Source organism: Erinaceus europaeus, chromosome 2 (assembly GCF_950295315.1).
Source record: "Erinaceus europaeus chromosome 2, mEriEur2.1, whole genome shotgun sequence".
Taxonomy (NCBI): domain Eukaryota; kingdom Metazoa; phylum Chordata; class Mammalia; order Eulipotyphla; family Erinaceidae; genus Erinaceus; species Erinaceus europaeus.
Genome location: NC_080163.1, coordinates 91,862,541 through 91,885,893, shown reverse-complemented (window position 1 = coordinate 91,885,893; position 23,353 = coordinate 91,862,541). Strand labels below are relative to the sequence as shown.

General features: G+C 35.2%; 1 protein-coding gene across 1 annotated transcript in view; it reads right to left on the bottom strand.

Moving 5' to 3' along the window:
* The window catches only part of ANXA10 (annexin A10), a 51,527-nt gene extending 47,847 nt beyond the window's left edge, over window positions 1-3,680 (bottom strand). Inside the window, exons 1-2 of the mRNA XM_007524538.1 lie at window positions 3,660-3,680; window positions 519-671 (exon numbers count right to left, since the gene is read on the bottom strand). Of these exons, the coding sequence (XP_007524600.1) occupies window positions 519-671; window positions 3,660-3,680 (174 nt within the window). The remainder of the gene's footprint in view (window positions 1-518; window positions 672-3,659) is intronic.
* Window positions 3,681-23,353: the final 19,673 nt, after the last annotated feature.

Here is a 23,353-nt window from a genome sequence, read left to right as displayed (position 1 = left end):
CTCACTGTGCAAAAAATATAATTTGTGGGCTTCAAATTGGTCCTTGAATCTACCTCCTACACAAATAATGAATAGAAGTTTTTCTTTCGGCAACATTTCAAAATTATGATTTGCAACTGAATGCAGACTGAAAAAAATCACAAATCTATGTTCTCATGAAATTGATAAAACTATTTTTATTATTTCATGCCAGTAGGTACATTAGTAAATGTGTACTATTTCACTTATTTCTAGCTCATTTTGTGTTGGGGCCCATAAATCCATATTCTTACAAATCTAATGTTCTGCAATGATTCACATTTTATTCCTTTTGTCATGTAGTTTTTGAAGCACATTTACCCTGAGTGCTTCAAGGTTTTAAACTTTGAAATATTAGTCAAGTGAGATGATGATTTGACTAACTTGATGCTTGCTAGAGTGTAGTTTTCAGAGCAAGACAGGGCCACTGAAGTATGTTTGTTTTAGTGAAGTTGAGATTATTAGACTCTAGTTAATTAGAATTTTTAGCATTGTTCTACAGAAATCTCAAGATTTCCTTTTTCAGTAGGACACTTCTCAACCAGGCATTCACTCAGCTTTGTAGCATTAGTTCTTGGATCTCCATTAGGTGCGACCCAAATACTGCACCCTCTTCTGAAGTTCTTTGAAACTTGAATTCCTTTTCCTTGGATCTGTGGAAAATTTTTTTCTGAAATAGTTTTAGTAGTTTGAAAAACAGCTAATTACAAAGGATGAATTAATGAGCATATTGTTTCTCTCTTGACCTTCACATCTGGAGCTTCTCCCAGTGCTTTAGTATTGGGCCTTGAACACAGTACCTTGTGCATGTTATGGTACAAATCCTTTCTAGACCTTGCAATAGTTTCTTATTTACCCTTTGAATGCTTTACGTCTGTCAGAATATTGATTACACTTATTGCTTCGACAAATTAACTTAAAATAATGCTAGATATAGTATATTAGAAAATTGAAAGTAATCCCTCTGTGCTTAAGATTTAAACAATTGGAAGTCAGATCTATAGCATATAGTGTTATATTATAATTTAACTGTGTATTACACTTGTGTGTAGATTTCAAGTTAAAATATTCATTAGACAATCAACTAGAAATAACTATTTGATGGCAATCAGAAACATTTTTCCTTGTTTTTCACTGTTTATATTTCTATTGAAATTTGGAGGGTTTTGAATTGATTTCATAATGCAATTGGCCTGAAGAGATAGCAAATGATATGGATTGGAGAATGGGTCTTATTCATAAAAGATAAGCATGTAGGATTAAAAAGTTGAATAATTGGGTGACCAGGCAGTGGCACACTCGGTTGAGCTCATGTAATACCATACACAAGGACCCTGATTCAAGACCCTGGCCCCCACCTGCATGGGAGAAACTTCTCAAGAGGTGAAAAATTGCTGTAGGTTTCTTTCTTCCTCTCTCAATTTTTCTCTATCTCTATATAACAAATAAAATATTTTAAATTAAACAATTAATATTGAATACATTTATATGGGGAGAATATATATATAATTAAAATTTGGACTATACAATAATTAGGACATATTTTAGTCATAGAAATGAAGCTACAATAAGCATTCACATTCAAATCTTTGTATGGATATAGGCATTTTATTTTCATTTTATATATCTAGAAGTAGGATGGAATTTTGATTTTATAAATCAAACTGTCATGATTGTACATTGCCTATTTCCTCAGGATAGATGTTGGTACATCTCACCCTGTACTAAGTTTTAAAGATGTAAATCCCAACTATAGGGATTTAGATCTTGAGCTTTTCCCTAGTGACTCTCTTGCTTTCTGAGAAGGTGATTTGTTTTTTTAACGTAATAAAAGATTAAACGAATTTAGTTGAGTAGCATAGCAAATACTATCAATTTTTAATTTTTTCCACTTGGTATTAATAATGTATTTTATTTTTTTTGGAACTGACTTTGATATAAGAATAAAAATGTTAGCTTGAAAAATTATGTGTATCTTGATATATAGCTGCAGATCGTACATTACAGTTTTATAGAATTATATAATTGTAGGTCTTGGGAGAGTACCTGATAGAGTGCACACATTAGTATGCACAAGGACCTGGGTTCAAACCCCCTGATCCCCCACCCTCTGGCTATGGGGAAAGAGCTTCATGAGCAGTGAAGCATATCCACAGGTCTCTCTTTCTCTTTTAAAAAGTATTTTATTTATTTATTTTTACTATCAATAGAGACAGAGAGAAATTTACAGGGGAGGGGAGATAGAAAGAAGAAAAGACAGAGAGACACCTGCAGACCTGCTTCACCACTCTTGAAGCTTCCTCCCTGCAAGGGACCAAGGGTTTAAACCTGGGTCCTTGTAGTGTGTGCACTTTATCAGGTGTGCCACCACCTGGAACCTCATTCTCTATCTTCCCCTTCTCAGTTTCTCTCTGTATCTGTCCAAAAAATAAATTAATTAAAGAAAGAAAGGAAAAGAAAAGAAAGTAAAAAGTGACCACTGGGAACAGGGAATTTATTATGCAGGTGCTGAGCCCCAGCAATAACCCTGGTGATAATAAAAACAGTATATCTATATTATAAGCCTTTATTGGATATTTACATATGTTATTTTATGTAGGTAGGTATAATCCTATTTTTCATGCAAATATTCACTACATAAAGTGAACTATTTTATTTTTACATATAGTGCCTTAAAATATGCTTAATAGGTTGTACAACATGCTAATAAATTTTCTACTGTAAACTTTTTTTATTTTTTTCTTTATATTTTCATTTTATGGGACAGAAAGAAGCTGAGAGGTGAGGAGAGGTAGAGAGGACAGAGAATGGATACTGTATACCTGCTTCACCATTTATGAAGCTTCCCCCATGCCAGTGGGGAGTTGGGGCTTGAACCCGGATCCTTATGCATGTTAACAGGTATACTTAACCAGATGAACCACTGCCCAGCCCATTCTGCACATTAAAATTGTATACATAAGCTATTTAAGTCAGAAGATGAGAAATTATATCAAAAGATGAACACTTTGTTGTGGAAATAATCTTCAAGAGAAAAATAGTAGTCAGGAGAAAACTGAGATATAATATTATATATATATTTTAAACTAGAGCACTGATTAACTCTGGCATATGGTAGTATTGGGGTAAAAACTGGCATCTCAGTACTGCATGTAATAGTATGTTGCATAAGTTGCTGTGTTGTCTCCCTGAAAGAATTTTTAAATTTTACTTATCTTGGGGAGTCGGGCTGTAGCACAGCGGGTTAAGCGCAGGTGGCACTAAGCTCAAGGACCGGCGTCAGGATCCCGGTTCGAGCCCCCGGCTCCCCACCTGCAGGCAGGTCCCTTCACAGGCGGTGAAGCAGGTCTGCAGGTGTCTGTCTTTCTCTCCCCGTCTCTGTCTTCCCCTCCTCTCTCCATTTCTCTCTGTCCTATCCAACAACAACGACATCAATAATAACTACAACAATAAAACAACAAGGGCAACAAAAGGGAATAAATAAAATAAAATTTAAAAAAAGTTTAAAAAAATTTTTACTTATCTTATTATTGACATAGATAGACAAACAGACAGATTGAGAATAGGTGAACATCATTTTATTCTATAAAATGCTGGGGATAAAATTCAAGCAGCTCATGTATTTAAGTCTAATGACATACCTGCTGAATGTCCCAGGCCATTCTTGAAGAGGTTTTATTTGAGGTACAAATCTTAAGTTAGATTGGATTTAAATAAGTAAAAATGCATTGCTGGAAAGTTCTTTAGTTGACTCTCCATATTTATGGGGAAAATTTTATGTGTGAAACTATTAATTCCTTTTTAATTAGTCGTATCTTTTCTAGTTTAATTCAAAAATCCATATAGGATTAAGAGAACAGCATCAAGCAAGGAAAAAAATAAAGCTTATGACATAGTATCTTATCTATTATAGAAAAATATGATTTTTCAATATATCACTCTATATATTAATTACGACATAGCACATATTATGTGTTTATTTTTATATTATATGTTTATATAATGTTTAAATTGATAAAAATAAAGCTATTTACAGTGAAGTATGAGAACAAGATTTATAAAAACTAAATAGCTAACATGTTAATTTTTAATAATCATTTATACAATTTTTGTTTAAGCTTGATAATTTAGAATTAATGTATGCAGTAAAGACAATGCAGGAAACCACTTATACTAATTCTACAACTGTTTGTCCAAATAGGTGTATTGCATCAAAGACTTGGGGGAAAGATGGGGAGTGCTGGCGATGGTGCCCCTAGCGGAGCACAAGTTACAATGCACAATGATCCAATTTCAATCCTCTCATTCTTCTGTCTCCTTCTTTCAATTTCTCACTGTCTCTATCCAAAATAATTGAAGTTTGTTGTGGGATCCTAGTGAATAATGAAACTATACTCATATTATCAGTAATTGTGCTATAAAGCATTAACCCCCTCAATAAAAAGAGGAAAATATATAGTAAAATATATCACAGTGGAATTTACCATACCTTTCATTTTTCTTCAAATAATTGAATATATCTTGCATTTAAATAGTACTTTTCAGAATATTTTTCTCAATTAAAAATAAATATTTTCCATGTCATAAATTTATTGTGAGAGAGAATTCATCTGTGATATAGATAATATATCCTATAGGGCCTAATACCTTTCTCTTAAGTGAAACACCTGGCAGAGTATAATTCAGAAAACAATTACCCATTAATTAGTATGATTGATTAGAAAGGACAGATCACTAGTACCATTATGCAGTCCCACTCTACAAGAGCAATCACATTATCACATTACAATCACTTCATCCATAGATTGGTCTAAAGAATTTTTTCAGCAGCTAAAAGGACAGCATACATCAAAATGAATAAGAACCTGCAGAGCTAAAATAGCTTTTCCCCCAGAACAGAAACACATCACTGGTACTGGTGACTATCATAAGCTAAAAGAGAGGAAATTCTTTTTTTATTTAGTGTTTTTTTTAATAATCCTTTGTGTAGTATCCTATGTAATAAAGTTGAACGTATATTTTTCTCTATGGCTTTGCTGTGTGCCCCTGACACTTGTACAATGACAGAACTACACAGTTCTATAGTCAATTCTTTAGTTTACAAAGTAGATTTTAAAATTTATTATTCATATTTGCAGGTACAATGTAGCCATCTTCACTTGAATTTCCATCTTCACTTGAATTTCTCAGCAGTTTTGTGAGACTGGTAATATTAATCTTACTACACAAATGAGAAAACTTTGAGTCTGAGTAAGGTGCTTAAAGTCATGTAGTCAGTGTGTCATGAAGCGTATACTCAAATTCAATTTCAACTTCACACCTAGTATTCTTTTTATTATAGTTGTAATTTATGTAAAATATAATAGTATGCATTATAGGGTCTTTTTTGCAACAGAAGTTCTTTCTGTTTGTAAAAGGTCTTGCAGGTAAAAATACAATTAATAAAGCATAATATCCTCAGAATATGAAAGCTTTCTCTCCCCCTCCTCCCTCAGAAAGAGGGATTGAAAGAATAAGATGGAGTGCGCTGGCAATGGAGCACTTGTTTGAGTGCACATGTTACAATTCACAAGGACCTTGGGTAAAGCTCAATTTCTCTCTTTCTATGAAACATTAATAAATATATATATTTTTCTTTTTTTAAATTTTTTATTTAAGAAAGGATTAATGAATAAAAACATAAGGTAGGATGGGTACAACTCCACACAATTCCCACCACCCAATCTCCATAACCCACCTCCTCCCATGATAGCTTTCCCATTCTCTATCCCTCTGGGAGCATGGACCCAGGGTCATTGAGGGTTGCAGAAGGTAGAAGGTCTGGCTTCTGTAATTGCTTCCCCGCTGAACATGGGCGTTGACTGGTCGTACTCCCAGTCTGCCTCTCTCTTTCCCTAGTAAGGTGTGTCTCTGGGAAAGCTGAGCTCCAGGACATATTTTTTTAAGAAGAGTAAACCATTCAAAGAAATTCTCATCCATTTGGGGTACTAAAATGCATTTAAGAACAGACTAATATTTAACTTGCAGAATCATTTAAGTCCCTTTGGTGTCATGAACTTTTAATTTTTTATTTTTATTTATTTTATTGTCACAAGGGAAATTACTGGGTCTCAGTGCCTGCATAACACACTACTCCCAGTGGCCTCTGTTTTCCTCCCCCCCCCCTTCTATCCCTGCTCCATCCTCTTCCTCCTTTTTTAGTAGATGAAGCAATAAATTGAGAGGGAAGGGGAGAGAGAAAGAGACACACTGCTGAACTGCTTCACTGCTTGTGGAGCTCTTCCCTACAGGTGGAGGTTGAGAGCTTGAATCTGGATCCTTGTGCATGGTCATGTGTACACTCTACTGGCTGTATCAGCCCCTGTTACAGACTTCATTGAGGTCAGTTGGCATGGCTGCTGATGGCATTTGAAAGAAGTGAAGAATTTAGAATAGAATTCATGATAAGATCACATGCCACTGAGATATACATTTGTCTATCTGAATGGTTCTTAACAAAAATAAATAGAAACAAAACTTGAAGTGAGCAAGAAAATTCTTAATATTTAATACCTGTGTTCCTCTAGCCTCTGACAAGATCCTTCAGGGAGCTAGTGTCACTGGAACAAAGATTTTAGTGAATCTGTTGCAATCCTTTAGGACAGTGCAATAGCTTCAGATTACATTACTCTTGCTATGAGAGGAGTATCTATTGTATGGCCAAGTAAAGTGTAATGAATTATGTCTCCCAAAACTAATGATATTAAGACAGGCTTAGCTGTTACTTTTCCATATTAATTTAATATTTATTAAATTGGTGTTTATGAAGTCTTTACAACTTAGTAGATATGTGTCAAGGAGCATTAGAGAGTATGTCTTGGACTTAAACCTGGGTCATAGAGATGGCATAACAGATGCACTTTAAGGTGAGCTATCTATCTTGTCATTTCAGGACTCAAAATTTTAAACTCAGACAGATTGCAATTTAGAAAAAAGAGCAATCTATGTCTCTTTTCCAAAACATAATACTTCAGAATGATTATAAGACTGAGAATAGAGTAGGAGGATGGATCAGACAACAATCCTATATGCTGTTTTCAGGAATCCCACGTAACTCAACAGCATAAACACAGACTCAAACTGAAAGTATGGAAAACTATCATATAAGCTAACGGACCACACACACACACAAAAAGGGTAGGGACAGCTATTCTCATATCTGTCACAATAGACTTTAAAATAAATTAATAAAAGATAGGCACGGGGAGTCGGGCTGTAGCGCAGCGGGTTAAGCGCAGGTGGCGCAAAGCACAAGGACCAGCAAAAGGATCCTGGTTCGAACCCCGGCTCCCCACCTGCAGGGGAGTCGCTTCAAAGGCGGTGAAGCAGGTCTGCAGGTGTCTGTCTTTCTCTCCTCCTCTCTGTCTTCCCCTCCTCTCTCCATTTCTCTCTGTCCTATCCAACAACGACAACAACAATAAAATAATAAAGGCAACAAAAGGGAATAAATAAATAAAATAATTTTTTTTAAATTAAAAAATTAAAAAAAAAATTTAAAAAAGATAGGCACGGACATTACATTATGCTCAGAGGATCAGTAAACCAAGAAGACTTAACAATTATTAACATCTGTATAGCCAATGAGGGTCCATCTAAATATGTCAAACGTCTGCTGAGAGAGCTCTGAAAGCAACACAGTAGTAGCAGGAGACTTCAAAACCTGTCTCTCTCAAATGACATTATTTAGGCAGAGTGAATAAAGAACGAAGAGAATAAATGAAGAGATAGACAGACTGGGCATTTTTTTTCAGACATTTTCATCCCAAGAAACTGGAATACACATTCCTTTTGAGTTCACATGGGACATTCTCAAAGATAGACCATATATTAGGCCACAAAGGCAGTTTCAACAAATTTAGGAGCATTGAAATTATACCAGCCCTCTTCTCAGACCACAGTGTAATTAACTTAACACTTCAGACAAACATAGGGGCTGGGTGGTGGAGCACCTGGTTGAGCACACACATTACAGTGCAAAAGGTGCTGGGTTGAAGCCCCCCATCCCTACCTGCGGGGGGGAAATCTTCACAAGTGGTGAAGCAATGCTGCAAGTGTCTCTCTGTATCTGTCCCTCTCTATCTCCCCTTTCCCTCATTTCTGGCTGTCTCTATCTAATAAACAAAGATAATTAAATATATAAAACAGAAAATTAGTAAAGTCCCAAAGTGTGGAAACTTAGCAGCACACTACTAAACAACTACTTGGTCAAAGATGAAATTAAAGAAGAAAATAAAATGTCTTTAGAATTAAATGAAAATTAAGACACAGTTATCAAAATATTTGGGACACAACTAAGAGGGTAATTCATAACCATACAGACAAATATTAGGAAACAAAAAAAGCTCAAATAAACATCTTGAGTACACTCCTTCAGGACTTAGAAGAACAAAAGAACCCTAAAGCAACCAGAAGTACTGAAATAATTAAAATTAGTGCAGATATAAATAACATCTAAATAAGAACCATACAAGAGATCAATGAGGCTAAATGTGATTGATTTGAAAAAAAAATTAGGAGAAAAATAGCATTAGCTATCTTTTTTCCATTACATGGATATTGCAATTTCCAATATTGTTTACATTTGAATAGGCTTCTGGATTTAATCCAGTGCTTTTAAGAAGAGCATAGTTTAGTAATTTTACTTAGAAATACAGTGTTAAAATAACATTCCAGATAATCTTTTAGTCATTTGGAAATCTCTGGCATCTAAAGGAAGTCCAGCATATATAGAGAGATTAGATTATAAACTGTGATACACACACACACACACACACACACACACAAGCACTTTGGAGACTAGAAATAATTCTGCAAATTTCAGTGTTATTATTATTTACGTAAATACTCGAAAATATATAAACCTGTACCAAAAGCTTTTTCATAATTTCTTCTTTAAATTTTTAACCCCTCATTCCATTTCAACACTGATTCTAGAATGACAAGTTTTCCCATATATAAATGAAATACATGTTTCAAAAGTGTAGTGACTTGACAATTCTATTATTATATTGCCAGTACTTGTAAGTAGGATGAAAATTGGAAGAAGGAAGAGCAGGTGGGAGGCTACTACAAAAAACTGATAAATGATAGTGAAGTAGCTTGAACTAAAGTACTCATAGTGAAAGTGGTAAGAGGTGGCCAAATTATGAATATAGAAAATGATGGCTTTGTTATCAGGACATTTAGAAATTATAAGAAAAAGAGTGAAGACAGGAGTAATACTGAGTTTAAAAAAAAATTACTTTTTTGGAGCATATATGAAGTTTCCAATAGTAAAGTGAACTCCTGGGATTTATAAGTGATGCATTAAGAGATAAATTCAATGTCTCTATGTATACATTGTAGTTAAAGCAATTATATTAAATACTATGGTCAAAGAAAGTATATATAGAAAAGAGAAAAGCATCAAGTATTTAGCTCTGGTAAATTCTAGCAAAGACAATTGTTACTACTTACTACTGGTATGATTAAGGTTAAGAATTAGGTTAAGTATTCAGGCACATAGAGTTCACTACTTATATAGGTACAATTTTTGTGGAGTGATTTTTGACATAAAATTCAATTAGAGTGACTCAGAGAATTTAAGGACAATTAGATAGAATTTTGCAATGACTTCTACGGAATTTGGCTATAAAAAAGAGACATTGGCTATAATTGGTTGGGGAAGGGGGATGAAGAAACCTTTATTGTGGCAGAAGTTATTTAGAGCAAGCAGTTATGCCCAGTTTAAAAGAATGTTTATATTGCTACTCTTGAGATGGTTGTTACTCAAGTTCATTTGTGGTATTGCATGCATACATACATATATTACTGTATGCATATATAAGTATATACAAATAGCCAAGGTTAATATTAGTAATACCTTCAACTTCATCTCTAAAAGCAGAGCAATTTGCTGTTAAATTTGCTGTTTAACCAGAGATCTACTCAGCTCTGGCTATGGTAAAGTAGGGGATTGAACCTGGGACATTGGAGCCTCTTTGCAAAACCATTATGCTATCTACCCCTGCCAGGAGAGAACTTTTGATATTAGTTTGGGTTCAATTTTAGGTACTTAATAAACTGTTAAAGTTTTTTTTCTCTTTTTGGATGGAGGGGGATTTGTGCTTCAGCTCTTCCTGTGCTCTAATACATGGCCTGTCACTTAGTCTTCAGGAGGCTCTAATAAGTGTTATTTTCATACATGTGTTATAGGTAGGGAAATTGAGACACAAGATTTAGTCATTTACCCTTGGTCACATGGATCTTATGGAGGAAAGCTGACTCTGATTCTATGATTAACCACTGTTTAAACTTGCCTAACCCGTACATTAAAAGCAATCTGTGGCTGTTACAGATGATTAAAAAATCCTTTATCACTTCAAGGAAAAGCTACTAAATTAATTTTTCCAGCCTAGTAATTATTAGTTCAGCAGAAACTTCAGTAACTGTTGAAGTCATAGCCAGTATGATTCATGACTTTTGTTGAATCAAAGTGTGTAAAGTTCAGACAATGTAGTCTTGTGATAGTAAAAAGCAATCTAAAGTATGAATAACCTTTTATTAATATTTGTTCAGTAAGTCATATTACAGATAAAAAATCAAAGTCATATTTCTTGGATGGAAGTTTTTCTTCCAGGAATACCTTTCAACAGGAAAAATCTGCTTTAAACATAATCTTACCTTAATCAACAGTCTATACTCTCTTGGGAGGGCTTCTCAGCCTGCAATTTCTCCTGGTTATTAGGCCATAAATTCATTTCTGATGAGTTCCTGTTTCATTATATGTAATACATACCTAAACAGCAATGCATTTATTCTATACTAGCTGGAATAAAATACCCAATATCTTGTTACTTATACTGAATACTGCCTAAATTGTTGTCTGACTAGGTGTTCTCAAGATATTCTGGGGACCAATTTGTAAGAACATCTTTGTAAAGATTCTATTGTTAATTGTATATGATTTAATTAGATTTACAAAGGATTATCACTTTGCTTCATATTTCTTCTTCTTCCTCCTCTTCTTTTTCTCCTCCTCCTCTTCCTCCTCCTCCTCTTCCTCCTCCTCTTCTTCTATTCCTTCTTCATCTCCTTCATCTCCTCCTCCTCTGCCTCCTCCTCCTTCTTCTATTCCTTCTTTGTCTCCTTCATCTCCTCCTCCTCCTCTGCCTCTTCCTTCTTCTTCTATTCCTTCTTTGTCTCCTTCATCTCCTTCTCCTCCTTCTCCTTCTCATTCTCATTTTTATTCTTATTCTTTCCTTCTTTTTGTGGAAGAAATGGTTTTGAAGTTAGACAGGATCCTGTATGATTACTTGCAGGTTTTGCACTCCTAGTGAAAGTATTAAGCTTTTATGATCCTTAGTATATTCATACAGAAAATGGAAACGATAATACATTCCTTAAAGAGTGTGGACACTATTTTTTAAATTTTTATTTATTCCTTTTTGTTGCCCTTGTTTTTTATTGTTGATGTGCTTATTATTGTTGTTGTTTTTGATGTTGTCGTTGTTGGATAGGACAGAGAGAAATGGAGAGAGGAGGGGCAGACAGAGAAGGGGAGATAAAGATAGACACCTGCAGACCTGCTTCACCGCCTGTGAAGCGACTCCCCTGCAGGTGGGGATCCGGGGGTTCAAACTGGGATCTTTATTGTGGTCATTGTGCTTTGAGCCACGTGCGCTTAACCCGCTGCACTACCACCCGACTCCCGTGGACACTAAATATAATATATGCAAAGCCACTGAACTGAGTAGCTGGTACCTCAAAGAAGTTCATAGACCTTATATGTTCAAGGTTTTTATCTATTAAAATTTGATATGGCCACTAAGTTAAACAAAGTTTACAAAGCTCCAGAAGTGTTGTAGAGACTCAGATTTTTCACAACTATTTCTGTGGTGGGTGGAAGATAGCTCACCTGAGCCCCTGGTTCACCACATGGTAGTATTCTAGCACTGAGGGAAACTTCCATGCTTTCTATGTCTTTCCCCATTTTTCCTCTTTTTCACTCTATCTTTTTTTTTTTTTTTTTTTTGCCTTCAGAGTTATAGTTGAGGCTCGGCTCCAGCGGCACTACAAATCAACTATTCCTGGAGGCCATTTTTTCCCATTAGGACAGAGAGAAATTGGGAAAGGAGGGGAAGACAGAAAGATACCTGCAGAGTTGCTTCACCCCTTGCGAAGCACCCCCCTGCATTGGGGAGCAGGACTCTAGCCAGGATCATTGCATGGGTCCTTGAGTTTCCTACTGTGTGCACTTAACCCGGTTCTCTATGGCCAGTCCCCACCTCACTTTTTCCTCTTTATCTGTAAAAGTTCACCTAGAAGTTTGAAGCACCAATGACAACAACAAAATTCTTTATCTTTAATATGTAATACTATTTCAGTTACGGAATGTTAGTTTTATATTGCATATAGTAATGCGTCTATCAACATTTTTGGTCAGTTGGCGATTGTGTGGGTATAACAAATTTGTCAAATGGATAATTAAGAGAATAGAATTAGAGTCTACTTAAAGGCAAAAAGGAAGGTTACAATCATATACATGAATCAGTAATAAAATAATACTTTACAAAAATGGGCTTATCATTTGATAGAGCATAACAAATCTGTTAATAATTTCACTGGAAGAATCAGAGACCTACCTTAGAAGAATTAGGATAATAAAGAGTAAGCAGTATACAGTATTTTAATTAGTAACTGTTTGACTTCTAGTGACAGGGATAATTGGGATTGCTTCTGGCCTGGAAAAGCTAGCCTTCCCTTCTCTCCTCACTTTTGCCCTCTCCTCCTTTCCCTTCCCTTCCCCTCCTTTTCTGTCCCATACCCTAGTCTGTTCTCCCTTCCCTTCCCTTCCCTTCCCTTCCCTTCCCTTCCCTTCCCTTCCCTTCCCTTCCCTTCCCTTCCCTTCCCTTCCCTTCCCTTCCCTTCCCTTCCCTTCCCTTCCCTTCCCTTCCCTTCCCTTCCCTTCCCTTCCCTTCCCTTCCCTTCCCTTCCCTTCCCTTCCCTTCCCTTCCCTTCCCTTCCCTTCCCTTCCCTTCCCTTCCCTTCCCTTCCCTTCCCTTCCCTTCCCTTCCCTTCCCTTCCCTTCCCTTCCCTTCCCTTCCCTTCCCTTCCCTTCCCTTCCCTTCCCTTCCTTCCTTCCTTCCCTCCCCTCCCCTCCCCTCCCTTCCTTTCCCTTCCCTTCCCTTCCCTTCATCTTTTTTTCTAACTGTATAATAATTTTTAATTATATGATGGATAATATAATACAATATTCCTGAAAGGTGATTCATATTTGAGTAATTAATACATCAGAACAATTACATGCTTGAAATAATAATTTAATTAAATCTTGTTTTCAATAGACAGTCAAGCACATGAATAATATACACTTAAAGCATCAAAAATAAATTCACTTTTTTAATGCAACTAATCCTTTTAACCTGCTTGAATGATTGAGGGTAAACTAAAACTATGATTTTACAAAGTAATTTTAGAGTACTATGTTATCCCTATTTCTTATAAAAATGTAACTACTTTTCTGTGATTCATGCCTTTTATTTGAGATATATATATTCATATATATGTATATAGATATAGATAATCTTTGTAATTGACAATAATGAATTCCTCGATGGTTCAGAATGATCATACATTTATTTTTAATTGTTTCAGATGTCATATAAAGTGAATCAGAGCTACTAAGTAGTCTATTATTAAAAAGAAATACATTCAATAATTGTACACTTTAAATACAGTAACTTTTTCTTTCTTGCCTATGAAAAACTTCTTTTTTATTCATTTGAACTCTATACCAAATGGAGATTAAACATGAAATTCACCTCAAATATCGAGTCTGTTTAAAGAAAAATATCAGCCAGTTGGAATATATATGTCTTACAATTAATAATTTCTTTACAGTATACTGACATTACTTATTTGATGAGCATTTCTTTAACAAAGCTTGCTTATTAGTACACAAAACCTAATATTTTTCTTGATATACAAATCCAAAATACCTAAAACTAGTATTTAGTAATGCTCAAATCTTGACATAATCTATGATTTTCATAATCTTCTCTACCTGTAGAACACATTGAATATAATATTTCTAAGTTGTTCATGAACAGAAAGGGTGGAAATTTTGTATGAATCAAATAACTTGTCTAGTTTATGCCTAATAATGTATTTTGTCTTTCTGTAGTGAAATGCCTTGTAACCAATAAAATAATAATAGTAATTTTCAACTGCAAATCAGATCCCAAAATTTCAAAATAAAATTAAAAGATTCTTAAACCAATAATGATAAAAATAAAAGTAGACAGATTTTAGTTATTTGACTTTGAAAAAAAATAATTAGAGGCCAGGTGGTGATGTACCTGGTTGAGCACATGTGTTACAATGCACAAGGACCCAGGTTCAAGTCTCCAGTCCCCAGCTGCAGGGGGAAAGCTTTACAAATGGTGAAACAGGCCTGCTGGTGTTTCTCTATCTTTCTTTCTCTTTATCGCCCTTTACTCTCTCAATGTCTGATTTTCGATATCAAATAAATAATAATAAAGAATTTTAAAATGAAGAAATGTAATACTTTTTTTTTCAAAAAAAAAAAAGTATACTTTAGGATAAGTGCGCAAGGAGCAAGGATCAGTTTAAGGATCATGGTTGGAGCCATTAGCTCCCCCCTCCCTGCAGAGAGGTCTCTTCATAAGAGGTGAAGCAGGTCTACAGGTGTCTATCTTTCTCGCCCCCTCTCTGCCCCTTCTCTCTGGATTTCTCTCTGTCCTATACAAAAACAACAGCAATAACAACAACAACAATAAACAACAAGGGCAAAAAAGGAAAAAAATAGTCTCTGGGAGCAGTGGATTTGTAATGCAGGCACTGAACCCCAGTAATAACCCTGGAGGCAAAAAAGTGTATTTTTAAAGTAATAAATATTATTTTGTACCAGTTCTATGAAATAATTTTAATTTGGGTTTTCGAAAAAAAATACTGGAATTCTTAGCAACTTGAATAAAAATTTGAGCAACCAGCATAAAGTCACTTTCATATATAACTTCCTAAACTATGTGAAATTAATATTTGCTCAAACAATATTAAAATATTTCAGTGTTTACTAGGAAATTTCAAAGTTTGTGGACTGTTAAAGCAACTGGGTCATAATTCAGTCAAAGAAGAACTGAAATAACAAAACTGGCTTGTAAATTGCATACACTCAACAGATAATTATTTTAAAGTAAACTATTTTTAAGAAACTCTAGATTTAACAATTGTCTGTTTTTTTAATTTCTCATAGAAGTGAATATGCATGCAAAATATCTTTAAATTTAAATTAGACTTCCAAGGTAGGCACTCGGGTGTAAGGGCAACAAAACTGCCTCTATAGAAAACAGATCGTTTGAAATTAGCATTAATTTAAGATTTAATAATATTGCCTTTGTTCAGTAGCAATACTGAATACCCACAAATTGAAATTCTAGTGAAGATAACACACCTTCATTTATTTTTGAAAATGCCAAGTACAAATGAAACTTTTGAAATAATGTTCAAATCTTAAGTTTTATAGGAATAAATATTAATTATACTTACATAGTTCCCACAAAACATTTTGATGATGATTATATTCAAAGTAGCTCAAAGGATTTTTTTCAGTAAGTGTTTGGGAATATAGATTTCACTCCGTAACTAGAATAAATTAAAGTTCACCTTTCAACCAAATTAAAATGTATCTACTATCCACTTCAGTTTCTCAGGCAAGAGAAATGTATGAGTAGTTCTGGATACAGAATGTCTCCAGGTCCAGTATTTATACTAAGCTATCAGTCACAGGTGAGTAGACAGAAATTACTGCACAAAATAAATAGAATGAGTATCCTAACCCCAGTTCATATGTTGGTTTAAGAAACATAAATTGGCCAACCAGTGAGAGAAGAATAATCTTTTTTAAAAGCTAGTGATTTATGGAAAGTAAATTGATTAACCATAAAGTTAATGATTTATTTTCTGTTTTTATCTTTTTTTGACACCTATACTGTTTCATTGACTCATACCTCAGGTTGACATTTCAAATTGAAAAGTTCTAAGTGTGTAGATTCTAGTCTTTACATATTTTCACTACTGTATACTTTAGTATTCTAAATATTACATTTTAGCTACTATGTATTTGATCATATGTTAAAACATGTTGACTATAGATTGGATAATACAGCAATAAAGGTGTTCTGATAAATTATATTTTCACTTAAACATTTTTTATTCACAATTATATACATTTTAACATTTATTTTATTATGTTTTAAGGATACATTTTAAAAGTATCTTCAAAATATAACAATATTAGAAGATATCTTCTTCCATAAGTTTCATGGATTAACCTAAAAATCATTAAGTAATGTGCACATTGTATTTCTGTACTACTTGCTATTTATGTTCATTTAGCCTATAAATATTTTAACAGATTTTGAAGATCAGTGAGGGATAAATCATTCTTTGTTGAAAGAAGACACTATTTTAAAGCTATTATGATTCTTGTCAGCTGACTAGCGTCTACAATTGTAGGATCACAGTTTTCCAAATAAATCTGATGTTAAGATACAAGTAAAATCAAGTTTATGTATAACTATGAGATATATCATAAGTAGAAAACTATCTTAGTTTTGTAGCTCTCAATTCATAATAAAATCTGACGAGCTTATCAGTATACTTGCAGCTACAAAATATGTAAAGAATTCATGATGATAATCTTATGGGTTATTCATGTGTATGTGTATGAACTTTGTTTCTCTATATTTATTTTTTTCTTTGGTTCACCAGGAATTCACGTCTACATGAGTGTACCATTCCTGGCAGGCTCTTTTCCTCTCTTTTTAATTTAAGGTACAGAGAGGAAGAGATAGATTAACTCCACAATATCCATCATATATGGTGCTTCTATGTGGTGCTGGGAGTTCAAGCAGGCTCCTTGTGCACTGAAGTTTGTGCTGGGGGCCAGGCTGTGGCATACCTGGTTAAGTATACATAGTAAGAAATGCAAGGACTCTCTTAGGATCAGGAGTGGAGACCCCTCTCCCCACCTGCAAAGGGATTGCTTCACAAGTGGTGAAGCAGATATGCAGGTGTCTTCTTTCTGTCTTCCTTTCTCCGCCCCCCCCCCCCATCTTTCATTGTCTCTTTGTCCTATCCAATAAAATGGAAAAAATTGGCCACCAGGAACACTTCCTGATTCATGGTGTCAGCATGGAGCCCCAATGATAATCCTGGAGGCAAAAAGTGAAAAGAAAGAAAACAAAAGGAAAGAAAAGAAAAGAAAAGAAAAAGAAAAGTTTGTACTCTATTAGGCATGCAATTTTCTGGCCTCTTCTATGTTTAGACAGCATATGATAATCATTAAATACTATTAACCTTATTACATTATATGACTTAGAATTAGAATCAGAAATTAGCTAAAACTTTCCATTACTCATTCTTTTCAAAAGTTATGTGATTTATTCTTTATGTAGCAAATTTGTCAGTAAAATAAAAACTATCAAATTATTTGAGATAAACTTATATTTCCTGATATATGTGTTGAAGAATAGGATAACTAGAAAATTCCCTTTTAGGCAATAACTGCTTTGTTTATGCTTTTATTCATTATTATCTTATAATTTAACTTCCAAATAAATTCCCCTGATTGAAGCTATGATGATTGGGAATTGTCTTATCGTAATTCTTAAGTATAGATGTGAGAGCTATTGAACCAGTCTAACCAGCTCTTGAAAACTGCAGGGATATGGTTATTAATGCAATTCAATTTTTTTTTTTGCCTCCAGGATTATTGCTGAGGCTTGATGCCTGAACTATCAATCTACTGCTCCTGGAGGCCATTTTTTCCCTTTTGTTGCCGTTGTTGTTTTTTCTTGTTGTTATTGCTGTTGTTGTTGTTCGATAGGACAGAGAGAAATCAAGAGAGAAGGCGAAAACAGAGGGGGAGAGAAAGACAGACAACTGCAGACATGCTTTACCACCTGTGAAGTGACCTTCCTGCAGGTGGGGAGCCGGGGGTTCGTACCAAGATGCTTATGCTGGTCCTTGTGCTTTAGACCATGTGCGCTTAACACACTATGTTACCGCAGGACACCTTGCAATTCAGTTTTTTATTAACCTTAAACTTTTACAAGTTTGAGTTGACTTGTTCAATCATGCTTAATATGGTTTGAGTGTGAACTGTCTGTGCATAGTAATGGTTATGATAAATTAGACTATACATTAGTCACTAATTTAAGAGAACCTACTTATAAACCTAACTTAATTCTTACAACTCTTTGCTTCACTTATCTGAGCAGAATTCAGCCTGATAGTACAAAAAATAGATGCTACAGCATCTAATAGCTTAGAATCACTGTTGTCCTATGGTCATAAGTCACACCTTAAGCAAGAGAAAAGATATACTTAAACAGCCTGAAAAACAGAATGACTTCTGGGTCAGTAATTCATGATTAAAACTTATCAAAGATAATTATTAGTTTATATAAACATAATTATATAAATTTATAATTATTAGTTTTAAAAGCAATGTGGATAAATCTAAAGGTAGATGTATGAGTTAGTAAAAGATAGGTAATTTGCACTAGTTCTGTTAACATCCAGCTGGAAATTTCTTAAGTTAAAATGATGCCTGAAATATTGCATCTTTTACTAAGAATATACCTGTGTTGGAATATTGTTGTTCACAATCTTTCACTGTATGTTTTTCAATGTTAATTTTTTTATTTTAAAATTTTTTATTTATAAAAAGGAAACAATGATAAAACCATAGGATAAGAGGGGTACAGCTTCGCACAGTTCCCACCACCAGACCTCCATATCCCATCCCCTCCACTGATAGCTTTCCTATTCTTTAACCCTCTAGGAGTGTGGACCCAAGATCATTGTGGGATGCAGAAGGTTGAGGTCTGGCTTCAGTAATTGCTTCCCTGCTGACCATGGGCACTGACAGGTTGATCCATATTCCCAGCCTGTCTCTCTCTTTCCCTAGTGGGGAAGGGCTCTGGGGAAGCAGAGATCCAAGGCACATTGGTGGGGTTGTCTGTCCAGGGAATTCTGGTTGTATCTTGCTAGCATCTGGAACCCGGTGGCTGAAAAGAGAGTTAACATACAAAGCCAAACAAATTGTTGACCAATCATGGACCTAAAGGCTGGAATAGTACATATGAAGTGTTGGGGGGCCCTTCATTTTGTAGATAGCTAGTAGGCATATTTTAGTTAAAGGGGCTGTAGCTATACTAGTGTTTTTTGTTTGTTTGTTTGTTTTGCCTGAGCCTGAAATCTGATATGCAGGTAGATGCTAATTATTGTCTGGGGAGATGTTGTTGGGAAAAAGGACCAGAAAGCTAGATCAGGGAAGGAGTAACTTCCTAATATGGGAAAGGGCTATAAATATTGTTAACTGTAAACCCCATCAATTTGATGTGATCTGGGGCACATAATTATCTTCGGAGCCTGTATGACCTCTACATCTCTCTAGATCTGAGCTCACATTCTGTGGTCATGAGTAAGAACATTCCATGCTGCCCCAGTATTGACCCATCTTCCTCTGGTGTAGCATAGAGTATGTTGTCCATCCTCCCTTTGGAGGATAGAACATTCTCTACCATTGTTGATCCAAGTTGAGGGCAAGGTCCTAAGGGGGCCCTTCAAAGGGCTCTATTTTGTTGTTCCTGTTAGAAATGATTGGTAACAATGAAGAGAGGGAGTTATTTGAGTTCTAAGCCTATCAAGTCTGTTTGGGAATCTCAGGACTCTCTGATTAGGGCCCCAGATGGTGGATATTAATTTTTTAATATGGTAAATACGTATACACCTTTCATTTAGGGTTTGGCCTTATGAATTACTTCAACCAACAGAATATGATATACTTTTAGGCACATTGTGTTTTTTTGCTGCTCTTTTCTGTTGTTTCTGCTCTCAGGCAAAAACCATTGTGTTCCAGAAAGCATGAAACTTGAATGAGAAGCCCATGGGACAGGTCATAGGAAATCAATCTATAACCTCTTAGATTTGCAGTAATTAATTAAATACTAACTTTGGTGATATTCTCCCAAATTCTTGTGTGTACCATTTAGACTAAGTTTCTACTGGCTCTTTCCTGGGTACATGTTAAATTTTGCTATATAATTACCACACACTAACTGATTGTGCCACTGGATCTTCTTATATTTTGCTATTTCTATGAATTCCAAGTAATTTTTTTTTAATTTTAACTTTTTTTTTTTTTTTTACCATAAACTCTCATTTCTGGTTCTTTGAGCATGAAGGGTAAGTCATGGTTTTCTTCTGCCTATCTGAGTCACAATAGTTATGGGAATTTCTTAGACTTTTATTTCATTCCAAGTCACAATTTCTAGTTTGAAAGCTTCAAAATCACACTTCTTGCTCATTTAAGAGCTGTTTTCTGTTTATCAAATTTCCTGCTGCCTCTGTCTGTTTTTTGGATGATTCAAATACCTTTATATACTTGACTTTTAATTTTCCCTATTTATTATAATTTTCTATCCAAGGCAGAATTTATAAAACTATTTTACTTGGAGATAATTACTGAAAAATTCTTTACACACTAAAATTTAATTTTTATAAAAAATGATTGATTCATCATAATTTTCCCAGATATAAAATTGGAGGATCAATGTTTCATAATTTTATATGTGTATAATTATATGTGTATAATTATCCTTACAACCTTCACCACAGTTCTATAAAAATGATCCTCTCTGACCTTTCTAACCTCTTCCCTTTTCCCACTGGTAACTATCATAATTTTTCATCCTGCATGGTTTTAGTACCTGAGTATTTTTCCTTAGAATATATATCTTATAATTTCTTTATGTCGTCATTCATCTATGGTCATTTAGGTTGATACCTTATTCTGAATAGTGATGCATGAATATAAAGGTGCCTATGTACTTTTGAATTGGTATTTGCAGATCACTGCATTTCCTGTTATGTGTGTCTATCATTTTTTAAAATTAATTACTCAATATTGATTTACAAAATTATAAGATAATAGGGGTATAATTCCATATGTCCAACCACCAGAGTTCTGTATCCCCAACCCCTCCCAAGGTCACAAATATAGGCTGATTTTAAAACCATATATATATACATGGCCCATATTTTTCTATAGTCTTCCCTTCACTTCCTTTCTAAGTACACCTACACCTATTAGTACTTCTGAGTGCCTTTCCTTTTCTCTCTCAGATAAGAGAAACTGTGCCTGATTTTCTTGGGTGTTTTCCAGGTCTCTTCCTTTTCAGTGATGATATAATAACAAGATTCCTGCTGACACTTTGGGTCTTGTTGGAATAGGAGTACAGAGCCCTCTGGTTTTGTTACCTTTTCCTGTGCACATCTGAGAGTATGAAACAAAATTCTTTAGGGAGTGAAGAAGCTGGAAGTTCTAGCTTCACATCACTGAAATCTAATTTAGAAAGAACTATGAGAGATGTAGATAGATCATTTGACAGACGATGTGTTTTACTGTGCATGTTTTCCTAAGTTGTAGCACTTTAATTTTTTTATATATTTTTAATTTTTTTCTATGCTTTCCTAGTGGGGCAGGGCTTCTGCCCACTTTTTTAAAAAAATTTATTTATTTAAGAAAGGAGACATTGGGAGTCGGACTGTAGCGCAGCGGGTTAAGCGCAGGTGGCGCAAAGCACAAGGACCGGCACAAGGATCCCGGTTCAAACCCCGGCTCCCCACCTGCAGGGGAGTCGCTTCACAGGCAGTGAAGCAGGTCTGCAGGTGTCTATCTTTCTCTCCTCCTCTCTGTCTTCCCCTCCTCTCTCCGTTTCTCTCTGTCCTATCCAACAACGACAACAACAATAATAACTACGATAAAAAAACAACAAGGGCAACAAAAGGGAATAAAATAAAATAAATAAAATAAAAAAAAACTATATATAAAAAAAGGAGACATTAACAAAATCATAGGATGGGGGCGTACAACTCCACACAATTCCCACCAACCAATCTTCATATCCCATCCCCTCCCCAATAGCTTTCCCATTCTCTATCCCTGTGGAAGTATGGCCCCAGGGTCATTGTGGGTTGCAGAAGGTGGAAGGTCTGGCTTCTGTAATTGCTTCCCCTCTGAACATGGGCATTGACTGGTCGGTCCATACTCCCAGTCTGCCTCTCTCTTTCCCTAGAAGGGTGAGTCTCTGGGGAAGCTGAGCTCCTGGATGCATTGGTGGGGTCTTCAGTCCAGGGAAGCGTGCCCGGCATCCTGATGGCATCTGATACCTGGTGGCTGAAAAGAGAGTTAACATACAAAGCCAAACAAATTGTTGAAGAATCATGGACCCAAAGGTTGGAATAGTGGAGATGAAGTGTAGGGGGGTACTCACTGCAAACTGTAGTGTACTACTGCTTTCAGGTATATATTTGCTCTAGTCTATGGATACCTGTGAACATATGCTGTGTCTCCTAGGACCTAGTCTATATCTAGGTATTAGGACTTTGTTTTTTTAGTTATCTTTATTTATTAGATAAAAAAAGCCAGAAATCAAGAGGGAAGTGCTTCATCACTTGCAAAGCTTTTCCCCTGCAGGTGGAGACCAGGGGCTCTAAACCGGGTCCTTGTACATTGTAACATCTTCTCAGACCACAGTGGAATTAAAGTAACACTTAAAAATCAACAAAAGATTAGTAATAGTCCCAAAATGTGAAAGCTCAACAGTACACTCCTTAAAAACTACTGGGTCAAAGAGGAGATAAAGGAAGAAATAAAAATATTTCAAGAGTTCAGTGAAAATGAAGACACAAGCTATCAAAATATTTGGGACACAGCTAAAACAGTACTGAGAGAGAAGTTCATAGCCATACAAGCACTCATTAGGAAACAAGAAAAAGCACAAATAAGCAGACTGATAGCACATCTTAAAGACCTAGAAGAAGAACAAAGGAACCCTACAGCAACTAGAAGGACAGAAATAATTAAAGTTAGGGCAGAAATCAATAACATTGAAAATAAGAAAACCATACAAAAGATCAACGAAAGAAAATGTTGCTTCTTTGAAAGAGTGAACAAAATCCACAAACCTTTAGTCAGACTCGAAAAAAAAAAAAAAAAGCCGCATGTCCACCATCCCCTCACCACAGGGGTTTTACTTTGGTGCCCTACTTTCAATTTAGTCAGATCCTGCTTTTAGTTTCCCTTTCAGATCGTCTTTCTCAACTTCTGTTGATGAGTGGGATCATCCCATACTCATCTTTATCTTTCAGACTTAGCTCACTTAACATAATTCCTTCTGGCTCTGTCCAAGATGGGTCAGAGAAGGTGGGTTCATTGTTCTTG